The sequence below is a fragment of the Zonotrichia leucophrys genome, chromosome 10 (genome assembly GCF_028769735.1).
Source record: "Zonotrichia leucophrys gambelii isolate GWCS_2022_RI chromosome 10, RI_Zleu_2.0, whole genome shotgun sequence".
Classification (NCBI taxonomy): domain Eukaryota; kingdom Metazoa; phylum Chordata; class Aves; order Passeriformes; family Passerellidae; genus Zonotrichia; species Zonotrichia leucophrys.
The window spans coordinates 4541999-4555810 of record NC_088180.1 but is presented as its reverse complement, the minus strand read 5'-3'; the positions used below and the strand labels follow the sequence as shown (position 1 = coordinate 4555810).

Below are 13812 nucleotides of genomic sequence, written 5' to 3'. Positions count from 1 at the left end.
CTGAGGTTTCTCCACCTATGTGTGAATAAGCTGCTCTAAGTATGCCTTCTTCATGAGATACTACATGTTGCTTTCAAAATAACAGTGCAGAACAGTATGTAAATATTAGGCATAGCTTTTTGTGCTTCTACTGCTCACACAACATGAAGTCATGTTGAAATAAAAGTGCCACTTATGTACTAACTATACTGTCTCTAGAATTGGCAAAATTACACTAAAAATGCACAGCTAATGTGCAAGGAACTTTTTACATTCGTGAGCTGTGTGATGAAGTCAAGAAGCTCTAATTTCAGAATTTCAGGTTGCAAACACTTTCTGCACAACTTGTGATGTGCAGAAAGTGTTTGCAACCTGAAATTCTGAAATTAGCAACTTGCTCAAAAGCCCAATTTACCACTGTTGTTTCACTTCTGCTGGTTTCCATTTAAACAAGCAAAAGCTTCTTTCCAAATTCTTAGCACTGCACTATTTGTCATTTAAACTTTACAGAGATATATCTTGTTTTAAAAGTTAATTGTCCTTTAGTCCCATAAAAATTTGCTTGCTCAAGCATGTAACACCCATTATTGATACCATCCCCTGTGAAATGAAATCTATATCCATATTTTCTCTTCAGAAGAGAAGCAGTTCCAAGTGCAGGACTTTTCTGGCAGATTAGCAACTCCTGGCACGTTTTCTCCTGACTACAGATTATTTTCCAGGCTGCCCGAGACGCTGCCAAGCGTTGTTTCACTGCATTCTTTATTTCATTGGTATGAAAATAGCATTTCCTACCTTGTCACAGCTGGTGCCAGCCACCAGGCAGGACACCTCCCCTCCCAGGCTCTTTGCTGCAGTGATGGTGTTGAGGGTGATGCCTGAGAGGGACTCATTGTTGTGCTCTGCCACCACCAAGGTGCTCTTCGACCTCCGCAGCACCGACGCCTGCAAAGCGAGGGAGAAACTTGCATTGAAATAAAACCAGTGGGAAACCTGGCATTGAAATAAAAACCTGCTCCAATGGGCTTCACAGAAATCCATCACTCACACAAGTTGTAAGACACTGCTAGGCTCATTCTAGATAATTTTTATTAAGTAAAGAGAATCCATAGGGTGATACAAAAAGGAAAAGACAAATCTGCTTGACTTCAGCTTGTCTGTAACATGCTGTGCTTAAACTGAAACTCCACGGGAAAATACTGAACAAAATTAAGAAAAACATTTTAACACATTACATTCAAGCTAAGTGCCTTAAAGAGTGAGGATTAGACAAGGAAATAAACAGTTGCAAATAAATATTTACTTGGTTTTCTAGGGTGGTTCTCTGGCAGTGTCTTATTATAAGTTTTAAACAAAATCTAGCTACAGAGCCCACTTTTATATTTAGAGGCCAAATTTTATGCAGTGTCTGTATGAAAATTAAGCAGCAACAGCTGACAGCCTGAAAACACACTAGGAGAAATCTTTACAGGCATCAGGTTCACTTTTCCCTCTTTTCCTTCAAAAAGTTTGAGCACTTAGTCTACCACCACAATTTAATGGTCCTTAAATAACAACTTTGACCAATTCACCATACATACACAAACTTGAGCTTCTAAAGCAAAAATGAAAGAAACAAAAAAAGGCAAAAAACTGTCATAAAACCAAACCAAAATATTCTAAATTCTGGGACCTTCCTCTCTAATATTCAGGTGTGAAAAGACTAATACTAGAGAAGGGAAAACATTTTGGATAGGAACAGGAAAATTGTCCCTCATGTGTTTGTTTACCCTACAAAAAGCCCAACTGAAGACTGTGTAGGATGGGACACATGCAAAGCCAAGTAAATTCATCAATATAACCAAGGAACAAACACAAACACAACGCTGAAGCCGCACAGCCAAACATTACTTTTTTAAATTTACATTCCAACCCCATCTCCCCTCACGCCAAACACTCACTTGCTACAACTTCAAATAGAAAAAGCTTCAGAAAATATGAGAGGCTAAAATTTGCATCTGGACTTCAACCCCACAAAGCCTCCCAACGTACTGAATTTCAAACACAGAAAGCAAATTCCAAGGACTTCCCTGAAGGTAATCACAGTGCACAAATAAAAAAATACCAAGATAAGTTTTTGCAGAACCTGGATCATAATTTGTCCTTTTGATTAAAACAATAAGGATTCTTGCAGAAATGCTCTGCATTTAATCTCTTATGCTTAAGGTTAAGCATAATGCTTATGCTTGCTGTCATTAAATACTCTAAGTGCCTTTGAAACCAATTGCCAGTAACAAAATATTTACTGCTACTATAGATCAGATGCTGTATTTTTGATTATGTTTCACACATCATCTGCAATAAAAGTTATGAAATTTTAGTCACCATTTGAAGAATAAATCCATGCCTTTGTGGCAAAAAGCCCACTCTCCAATGATTTACAGTTGTGCCATGAGGTAAAATGGACCATACTCCTGGAAAATCCTCAAGTTTTCAAATTTCCAAATGGAGACAAATGCATTTTGAAAACACATTTATTTCTGCCTATATTATCATTTTTTCCCTAATAAGCACTGCATCAGCACCATCATTCTGTCAAACCATTCTAGAATAAACTGAGAAATAATTGGTTTTTAACCAAAAATAATATGAACAATAGAATTTGCTTAAGCAGGCTATTACAGCATTAATCAGGTATTATTTCTAAAGCAATAATCCCACATTTTATATTTGCAGGAATATACACAACATGCACACCAGAAGGTCACTTCAGGGATGACATTTCTGAACATAAAGACAAAATCAGATTCAAAATAAATTTAAAGTCGCATTATATATTACGGGTAAAAATCTAGACAACAAACGAGATTTCTATGTGGGTCTGAATTTTATATAGTAAGACACATTAAATAATTTTCTCTATAAACAAAACCAAACCAAACTGACTTTTGTTCATTATAATAAAGAATCTGCAGTAAAACCAGAGGATAATTCATCCAATCATATGGATGATATGAAAACGAAGAAGCTGCAATGAGTCAGTGATAGGACAAGTGGTTATTTTGATGGAGTTACTGTCCAGCGTGGGAGAACAGCCCATCACTTCAGTGACATCACTGCTGCTCTTGGGCAGGATGCCTACATAAAACAGGAAGGTAGAGAATAAACCAGCTGGCAGCAAGCAAAGAAAGCACAAGAAATAAGACACACAGATCAAACTGTTGAAAACAATGCCTTAAGAAGGAGCAGCACTCAGTGCGTGTGCCACGGAAGGTTCCTGGTGAAAACCAAGCTCTGGAAAATGAGGCTACCACAGAAATCACCTCCACATAAACATCCCACCAACCTGGGCACCTGAGCAGCTTCTGCAGCATGACAGCAGGTAATGACACCCCAGCAACAGGGAGGCAGAACTGGCAAGTTTCTTTTCCTCAGGCTTAGGTACAAATCACACAAATCACAGCTACACAATCACACAAATCACAGCTACACACACCTTATGTTTCCTCTACAGCAGAAACATCTGCACCTCCTCTCTGCTGGAAACTCTGGACAGTGACTCAGTTTATACCAAAACTAACATTTGTGAATGAAAACCACCCAGAATTTCCAACTTCTCCTTCCCTCCCCAGTATTTACTGTAGAGCCAACTGGGCCTCTGACTTCCAGATGTTTAAAAGTTGCTAAGATTAACTCAGATGTGCAGTAGTGATCAATTAAGCCACTTGCAAAATAGCCCCAGATTCACTGCACTGATTGTCTCAAGTTTCCCCAAAGCACCGTGTTGCTCCCCACTAAGGAATCCATCAACATTTCCCAACCAGAGCACAAAAAAACGTAAATACTATATCTGGATTTCTAAGCTGTAGGCAAAATACCAGATATTGGTCCCTGCTACTGTCACAGTGGAACATCAGCAATGTGGCACATCCAGTACAGGTGCACAGGGGAAGCCAACAGCACACACATCCAGGAGCCACTGAATGGGCACAGGGATCTGCTCTGCACACAAAGCCACTGCAAACTGAGCATCTCTTGCTCTGCCAGCACACACACAGGCCACCTGAACAGCACATGTGCCCAGCACCTCTTACACACAGATTTGCTGCTTGTATGCTAAAAACCAGCTGCATCAAGAGCTGGAAAACCCAGAGGGAGGTGTGGTAAATCTGTGCTTGCTGCTTGGTGAGATGGGTGTGCAGCAGCCGTGGCCTCTGCTGGCAGCCTGCTCCAAGGACACTCATTAACCACGGCATTGGGAAAGCAGCTCCAACCAAAGCATGTGGCAGGCACAGAAACACGAGATGAGTCAGCCAAAAAGTTGTTCCAAGGAATGCCAGAGATGCAGCAGGTGAATTTTACATGGCCCCATGCTCCAAATATGCATCAATAAGACACAGGGTGCTAGAAACTTCACGTGGGAAAATGAAGGTTGTTTCTCTCCAGGAGAGCCACTGGAAGTTCCAAGAACAAAACCAAAACAGACATTCACAAGGCAGAGCACCAAACAACCAGACCTAAAACGTATCTCCAGAGCTGATTTTCTTAGCTGTAAAAGCAAACTGGCCAGAACCTAAAATTTTAAAACTGCTTATTAGGAATTGTGGATCTCATGGAGAACCAATAAACACAGGGCAAACTTCCCAAGAAAGAACTCCAGAAACTAGGAACTGGAGTATTACTAAAGATAAAGGCCACATTCCTAAACCACAAAGCAATGCCTAATTCTATTAAAACACAATCCTGTAGGTGTAAAACTTTAACTAAATAAATCTGGAAAACTCAGGGAGAGAAGGAAACTCAAGCATATACTTCTACAACCTCTCTAAAGACCTGGCTAGGAAAGAGGTCTAAAAGACAGCTCTGTAACTCCAGGAAATACTAAAGGCATCTGAATTAAAAAGGAGCTATAACTGCAGCAAAGAACAACGATAAAAAAATAAAACCACTTTGCAAAAAAGATTTGGCAATCATAATAAAGATTTAATATTACAAAGGGATTGAAGCTGCAAGAGAAAGATTAAATGCACAATAAACTTTTCCAAATACACCCCTTGCAAACCAATAATAAAAATCAACAAAGCTATTTTGAAATACAACACTGTATTTCAACACAGGGAAGTCCCTAAATCGCTTATTCCCACCTGTACACCATGTTTTTGTGCACTTGCAGACTCATTGCTCCTCAGTACTCCTATCTTTAAGTTGCACAGAAATTCAACTTTCCTTCCTGCTCATACTTCACAGGTTTCTCTCATCTTTTTCTCTTGACTACACTCACCATTGAGCTGAGTCAGCAGGGCTAAACTTTGCACTTTAGAAAAGTAAACAAAAACAATCTGTGAGTTTGTTTCACTTCTGTCACAGACTACATTGTTACGCACACACTAAAGATGCACACCACGTTTTACTGGCTTTATTTTATAAAGTTACTAGTTTAGATGTGTACAGCTGAAAAGCAAGCAGCTGAACTCACACGTCCAGGCCATAGAACTGAACTGTGCAGCGAGCATGTGAGTAAAGTACTATTTACACAGCAGTACCGTATGATTCACAGATCACTGAGACCTTTGCTCTACAAAGCCTGCAGCCCAACAACTGAAACATGCCCGTGATTACAACAGTAACAATTTTCTGATTAATTCAATCATGTCTGACCTCTCTACCTTTGCTCTTCTTTTGAGAGATTTTTATCACCTGACACCACTTAACATATGCATAACTACTATTTTAGAGCTGTACTGAAGTGTAGTACGTGTAAAAGCCTTGAAGAGCTCAAAAAGAGACTTGCAATACTTAAAGTTGTTTACAAGGGCTATTTGTACACAGTTCTAGTGGAGGGGCTCTCCCCTAGTGCACAGTAAGGGACTGAACAGATATTCGGGGACATCTCATCAATCATCTACCCCAATTAACCTTGAGTTCACCTCGACCTTGGTAACACTGCCACGATGACACACCAAGCAGCAAATGGCCTTCAACAGCCCAGCACTGCTCCCAGCTGAGCAATATGAAGGTCAAACCGGAGAAGCAACAGGTGCTTTGCATTAGCTTCATCCACAAGTTGTGATCATTAAGGCAATCCCATTTCTGCACAGGTGTGACTGAAAACGGTGGATTAACTGCAATACTGCAGAAAGCCTCTCATTGAGCCACTAATATTCCTCTAGTATTCTTAAGAGTTTACAGTAACAAACTTTAGAAGTCTTGTCCACCTGTTGCTCAGCTTGTGCTGCTCAAGGGTGGATGCGAGCGAGCACTGCCAGAAGTTCAGGTTTTCCCCGACACCTACGTTAGCTTTCCACACGGGACAGCAATCCGCAACTCCTGCCTACCGGGACCGCTGGAAGGCTTTGTGGAACACCCTGTGTCCACTCGGAAACTTTATTTTTAACAGATGGAGTGAGAGGGGAGTCCAGCCGAGAAGTCCGAGCCCGGAGCGCGGAGCTCTCGCCTCTCAGAGACCCCCTCGACCACCGCTGCCGGGCGGGAGGAGCTCGGCCCGCGCCCCGCCCCGCGCCCCCTTCGCCCCACAGGGCAGGGCCCGCCCGGCCGGGGCGGCGGGAAGGCCCCGCCCGGTGCTCGGTGCGCGGCCCGGGGCTCGCCCCGCACTCACCGCCCGCCGCAGCCGCTGCGCCGCCACCGCCCGCAACATGGTTCCGCCGGCCCGCACCGCGCCGCTCTCGCGAGAGCCGCGCCGGCCCCGCCCCGCCGCCCCATTGGACCGAGCGCCGGGCCAATGCGCGGCAGCGGCGGCGCGGGCGGAACGGAGCGGAGAGCGCGGAGCCGAGCGCGCTGAGCCCCGCACGGCCGCACCGCCCGGCTGTCCTGTCCCGCTGCCCTTCCCCGCTCCGCCCGGCACGGTCCGCTGACACCCGTACTGCCGACTGCGTTCCCTCACACTAATGGCTGTGTCCCCAGCACCGCCCGCTGTCCGCCCGCACAGCCGGCTGGTCCCTGCACCGCTCCCCGGTACAATCGGCCCTGTCCCGCGGCGCGGCTGGCTGTATCCGCACGGTCCGGGCCGTACTGGAGGGCAAGAGCGAAGTTGTCGCTGTGATAGGGGGCCCGTCCCGCTCCCGCGGAGCGCCTGGAGGGGAGCGGAGCCCTTCCAGCCCAAACTGACCTGGTACCAGCGCCGGCCTCCCCCGGCCGCCTTTGCGCGGTTCCCCCGCACTGTTTCCGCAAAGGGTTACAGCCTTGAAAGAGAAGAAAACATCAGAGAGCAGAGTTATGCCTTCAAATGCCGGTGCTCCTTGCCAGATCCTATCCCAAGCCAATGAAATGTGCCTTGCGAGGAGAAAGGAGAAGTCTTATTTAATTTACGGCTGTGGAGCCAACAGCAGCCGGGAGACTCCGGCCCCGCCTGTGGCTGCCCGTGCGCTGCCAGATCCCCCGCCCGCGCTCCCCGCACCGCGGGCGCAGCAAAGGCAGGACGGATCATGCAGGGACGGAGTGCGGGGCACGCTCGAAAGGCCGGATGTCACCGCGCTTCCCAAATGTCGCGCCCCACCCGCTGTCCAAACCACACCTAAACTTCAAAGACCAGTCAGGTACCATGAGCCCTGGATGGCATCCTCTCACCACGACAGATTTCTGGCTGCCTCACCCACACCCCTATGCTTGGCCCCAAGCAACATTAGGCAATAGCTCATGAGCTCTGAATAATTTATAGGTCTATTTTATTATTATTCTGATTTCCCAGAACCAAGGCAAGACATCTTGTGCCTGCCCCTTCCATGGCAGCAGGGTGCTCCAGGGACCAGACTGAGACTTGCTGTTTATCCATACGTCTGTACTTTTTTCTGGGTAGTAAGGAGAGGGATTTAAAAATCAATGAAGCAAAATGTTTCAGGCCAAATTCACTGTGCTGTGCATTATGGCTCTCTGAAAACCTGATATCCTGGAGAAGCTGGCAGGAGCTGCCACACTGGAGCCAATGGTCCTGCCGGCCCAGGAGCCCCAAGCACACATGGATTTGGGATGGTCCAAGATGGAATTCCCATCCCAGAAATCACAAGATAGTGGGCCACTAATGCAGTTTCTTCCTTCCCATCCTGAAGTGGTTTAGAGAGTAAAAAAACCCCACACATCCCCCCTGCCCCCAGCAATTATGGCCATTGGATTGTGCCTCCAAGAATCAGCGGTGATCTCCAGCACGTCAGTGATTCGTTCTGCATTGCTGGGTCGCTGCATAAGAAGGCAAAAGGCAGACTGATCAAAAAGGCTCTTCGACTTTGCCACAGTCTTGGCACAGGATCACCTTTTAAATTTATTCTGCCATGTGATTTTCACATCAGATGCCAAAAATGCTGCTTTACAGCAAACGCTAACCAGGTCCAGCAACTCAAGCGTCTAAATGGACAATTTACTTCGTCTCAAATGTCTCTAGAACAGAAGAAAAGCAGCTGTCCTGCATATTACAGTTCCCTGGCCCCAGAGCAGAACCTTAACTCCTCAAGCCCCAAAGGAGGGCTGTGAAGGGAACAGCTAAAGGAGGTGGCAAACCTCCTTCGGGGCCTGTGCCTGATTATATGGATTAAAGTAGCTCCGGGGCTGCTCTGACTTCTGCCTGGTCTGGCTCCACCCTTCAGTCCCCCAAAAAGGAAGAAAACAAAATGAGTGTTTGGAGCTGCCTGTGCATCGTCTGGTCTGTGCAAATGACCAAGTGAATAAAAAAATTGTTTATATAAGGATGAGGGGGGGAATGGTTTTGCAGAAGCCACAGTACCCTGGGAGGGGTTTAAAAAGAAGATTAATATTTGCTGTGGCTCTTTATCACCAGTTTGAATAATGGTTAAGGTGAAGTGTAACTCTTCAGAGATGTGCAGTTTTATACAGTATAGAAATCCCTTCCTTTACCCTAGGTAATCCAACAAATGCAACAGCAAAGGCACAATAAGAGCATCCTAGGCATCCTTAATTTGCCCATTATGTCTTTTTAATTGGGGTGTTTTACTCATTAAAAGCATGGCATGTAATTTCATAATCCTATTTTAGGCTCCAAAATAAGCTTCTAACCTGCACATCTCATGTGGATGAAATCTTTACAACAAACATACACCTAAAAACCCCAAACTGAAATAAACCAAGAATAAACAAAGTGATCTTGTTCAAGTTGGGGCTTTACTGCCTCACACTAAAACAAAAGTGAGCTACTATCAAAATTAACTAAGTGCATCATAGCCAATAATAAATTGATCCATTTGCTGTGTGTCCGGCTTCACAGCACACACATCATATTTTCATGAGCAGAGTGATATTGCTGTTCTTCAGGTCAGATTTTAAGGGGTAGCATCACCAATTCAGAGACATGACAGGCTTTTTATTATATTTTCTGTTTATAATTTTGATTCCAATCCTCAGCAACACTTCAGATGCACAAATCCTTATTGAAACTGGCTTGATGCGGATTACAGCCTGAAGCACAAAGGAAGTCTTTATCACTTATGGCCAGTGTTTTAGGAGCTTATAACTGTAATCAGGTAGGGATTATATCAGCATGATCCATACAAGCTGAACCATGGCAAAAAGCTTTTTTCTATTTGACCTTCCCATGACAATAATAGAAATGGAAAACATGCAACAAACAGATGCCACTGAAGTAGAATCACTGTCCACTGCAGGCAGAAGTTACTATGTTGTATTTTGAAAGAAAAATTAGTCATTAATTAGTGGAAGCAGATCCTTGTATGGTGCATTGTTATCCAGGATTATTTCATTAGGATCTGCTGACCTAATTTCTGCATTGGAAAGAGAATTACATTTTTTCACACTATTGGGATTGGGGAAAAGAAAAAATAATAACATAGATTATTCAAACTTTTAAAAATATGGTTGCAAACAAGTAGAGGTACCTGTACTGATATCTCTACAGATGCCAAATGAACCAAGGACCGTTACCAATATGTAACGATGTCTTCCCTAGAATCGGATTTTGTTTTTCTTAAAATACATAATTCCTAATTAAAACATATGGAATCCAGCTAATACAGCCTCATGACTAAGGGATTTAGTGAAGAGCAGGAATTTTTTTTTATTACTGCTATGATGGTCCCCTCTGTCACAGGTCATCCTTAGCTTACTCCTCCTGCAATCACCCTGGGGATAGCTGACTCAGATAAATTAAAAGAGCTTCATTTGGGAAGCTTCCCCAGCACACGAAAGGATTCGCCTCCTAATCTGTCAAAATCCAATAACGTTAAAGCAACTGCAACTGCTGACAGCTCAGCAGGGCCCCCAAACCAACGGACAGGACCCACAGCCCAGCACCGGACAGGACTAACGCCCACCTTGGAAGCAGCAGCAGGGGAGGTTTCTGCTGCTGAAATATTTTGTGCCCAAGTGCTGTGAGCTCACCAGGTCCGAGTGGTTCAGCCACCCCAGGATGTTGCCAATGACCCCTCACCCCCTCAGGAGCCGCACACAAGGAGGGACGTGTGTCCCCAGAGCCCTGCCCTCTGCCCCTCATCAGCACTGGCACAAAGGCTCATCTCCACATGTCTGACATTGAAGGTCCTTGCTAATAGCCCTCCACAGGTGTGCTCAGTGCTCTGCTCAGATCACCTTACAGCCACTCCCCTGCATGGCTCAGAGCAGCAGCTGCTCTTTCATGAGGCCTTATGGAAGCCTTTGGAAGGGGACAACGCCACAAGCCCTGTTTACAAAGTGCAGGACAGAGGAAAGAGCTCCCCCAAAGCTACCCAATAGCAGGGACAACCTTCTAATACTGAGCCTACAAAACCACAGACAGGTATTTTATCTTTCCTATTAACTACTATCCCTTGCTAATGATTTCCATGTACCAGTCGAGTAAGAAGGAAGCCTGGGGGTAACATCAGTCTGCATATTCCTAAAGAACAAGATCACCCGAGAAGTTCAAGAAACCCTTTCTACCAAGCTCACAGGCAAGATGGGACCCTCATAACTTTCTGAAAGCAAATGCTCAGGTTACCTTGGAAGGCAACTTGTCCTGCCCAGGAGTGATGGTGATTTGTGGAGGACAAGAGAAACAATGCTGGTGAGAAGAGCTCTGCTGCCCTCTCAGTGCAGAGCCCTGGATGGGGTTTTATAACCTGCCAACCTCCTTCTGCCATGCAGCTCACCTTGTTGTTAACGGCAGATATGTGTAAAATTCTCTGACAGGTTATACCAGCAATATTTTTAGAGGGGTAGCTGTGGTTTTTTGCCCATTACACTGCTGGTAAGGAATCCAGATGCCACTGTATTCCCACTCACACCAGCCCAAGCCATTCCTGCAGCAGCAGGAACAGTCACTCCAGGGGAAAAGCTCTTTCCCTGCCTCTAAGGACTTTTCAAGGAAAGTTGCTTTTTCCTTTTTTCTTTCTGTTTCAGCTCAGTCAATAGCACTTTTGTGTGAGCACAGAGCTGCAGCAGGCCTTGTTTTCAGTGTTTTGGAACCTGCTTGATTTTTGATATTTTTATTGATGTTTTTATTGCAGAGCCCATTAGGGAGGAGAACCTTCTGGTGAGTTACCTGCCATTTCTAGCACCTGGTGACAAAGGCTAACATACCTCCTGCTTGCCCTGTCACAAAGTCTAAGATGAAGTCTACAAAGTCTGCAATTTACCTATTGCCTTTAATCCTGCAGATAACAGCATAACGAGATCCAGTGTCTGGGGGTTGAACCTAAACTATACACTTAGGTGTCCATTCCAGTGAAAGTAGTTAACAGGCAGGATGTGAGAGCAAGGCAGCCTCTCCTGCACTGGCAGGTGACACCAAGACCAGATGCATCTCTGGAAGAGATGGCTGAGGTCAACCATAAATTAACAGGCTCATTTTGAGAGAAAAAAGAATGATTCTGTGTCCAATTGCATGGTCTGGTATGAAGGAGACCAGAGGAGATGGGCCAATAAGTCTTTTCTGCACTCACGAACTTTCTGAATCTTTCTTATCCGGAGGGGAAAAATGGCAAGGGCTCCCTTTGCCATGTTACCATGGCTGACTCTTAATCACTAGCAGGGCTGGCAGTAGCTGTTGTGCAACACCACTTTCCCCAGCGCTGGGCCCTGTTCCCCTGCAATGCTCCCAACCCCTGCTGGTCTCAGAAGAATTGAGCCCAAAGCTCCACATAGCAATTCAAATGCATCACCAGACATTAGGCCACCGGGTTAACCACTGTTTAATTTCGTCACATTTGTTTGTGAGTTATGTACGTGCCTTTCTTTTGTCAACATCTCCTTTTAGAAAGGATATTGATTTTGTTTTCAAAGGCTCTCGAAAATAAAATGAATGACTACATTCTAAGGAAGAGTCATTTTCTCAACAGCTGTAAATAATTTATTGTTCGCAACCCACCCAGATCAAAAGATACTTCATCAACTGATGTGGCAAAATCTGGTGCAAGCTGCATTTCTATTATCTCAGATCCAATTAACCATTTGGAGCAGACTAAAACATAACTAGATCAATCCAGAATCAGATTAATATCCAATCCATAATCACATTAATCACAATCTGTCCATAATTAGCCATCAGATAATCCCATTGGACAGGAGGTGACATGCAGTATCCCATTATCTCATTAATTATCTATTTTCAGTATCAGACATTGTGCCCAAACACAAGGAAATGTTTTTTAAAGGAAAATGGATAGGGAATTCTCATTTTGCTACATCTTTCCCATCGAAGCTCCCAGTGTCTCAGTCTTGGAGTTTTACAACATTTCTTTGTTTTGTCATATTCTGCTAGGACCAAGGGACATTTTTTGAGAGACATCATCTTTTTAATAAAATATGACCATCTTAGGAAGATGGATAAATAAAACATTTGTTTCATGTGAAGAAGTTTGTGAAAGAAAGAAAACTCTTCATCAAAGGTTTTAATGGTAACATGATAACAATAGCTTTGCAATGCTAAATCTTATTGCAGATGGTTCCTGTCCTTTTTTGTAATGTAAGTGAAATTGCGTTCCATCTGTTTTAATTTTATAATGGACTTAATCCATGGTTGGCTCTGAAAGAATCAGCATTTACTGCCTTTGCAATCTGCTGCAAACAAAAAAAAAAATTGTTACCATTTCCCCCTTCTAGAGGGAACTTGTACATCTATTTGGGAGCAAACCCCAGAGCTGCTCTGTAGAGAGCAGGGAGCACCTTTAGGCAGCCCCAGCCCGTGGCCAGCAGCCCCTGCCAGCTCTCAAACCCAACCAGGGCTGGAATCTCTGGCACTGGGTGGAGGAGAGTGAGGAGTGATCGGTGTGGCAGGAGAGATTGCACTTGGCTCTGACTAGAAAATGCTTCCAGCACTTCCAAGTTACCTGAACACGGTGGTCCAGAGGTGCCTCCTGGACTGAATTATTCCATCATTTTATGATGTGCTTTCCCTTACCCTCCCTCAGATGAACCAACAATTAACCTGTTTGTAAAACATGCGGTATCAAGCTGGCTCAATGCCTCATGGCATTACCTGTAGTCATTTTAAAGCTTTTTGTATATCACATAGAGGAGATGCAGGGCTTTCAACACTTTCCTAGCAAGTCTTTTTTTTTTTTGTTTTTCTACTAAACTGCCTGTGCAGCACTGCTATCCTGTTCCTACCTGCCTTGTTGTGAACAGAGTCCAGTCCAACCACACCTGCCTGGTGTGAGCACGTTGCTGCGTTCAGATACAGGTGTGACTGCAGCACAGCTTTGCATAGGTTTGGAAAAGATTGGTTGGTTCAGCTGTAACTTTACAAATTCCTAAACTGGTGGGAGGTTTGGGAGAGCAGACAGGATCCTGCCCTCGAGTGGGAAAAGGGTGATGCAACACAGAGCATCCCTGCCAAGCTGCTGTATTCTTAGACATGTCTCATTCTCCTATCACTCCGACATTTTTGCATTTTATTGT

General features: G+C 44.5%; 1 protein-coding gene across 1 annotated transcript in view; it reads right to left on the bottom strand.

The window, feature by feature from the left end:
* ETFA (electron transfer flavoprotein subunit alpha) overlaps nt 1-6649 on the bottom strand; it is a 29005-nt gene extending 22356 nt beyond the window's left edge. The window contains exons 1-2 of the mRNA XM_064722402.1: nt 6575-6649; nt 775-924 (exon numbers count right to left, since the gene is read on the bottom strand). Coding sequence (XP_064578472.1) covers nt 775-924; nt 6575-6613 — 189 coding nt within the window. The 5' untranslated portion in view covers nt 6614-6649. The remainder of the gene's footprint in view (nt 1-774; nt 925-6574) is intronic.
* Nucleotides 6650-13812: the final 7163 nt, after the last annotated feature.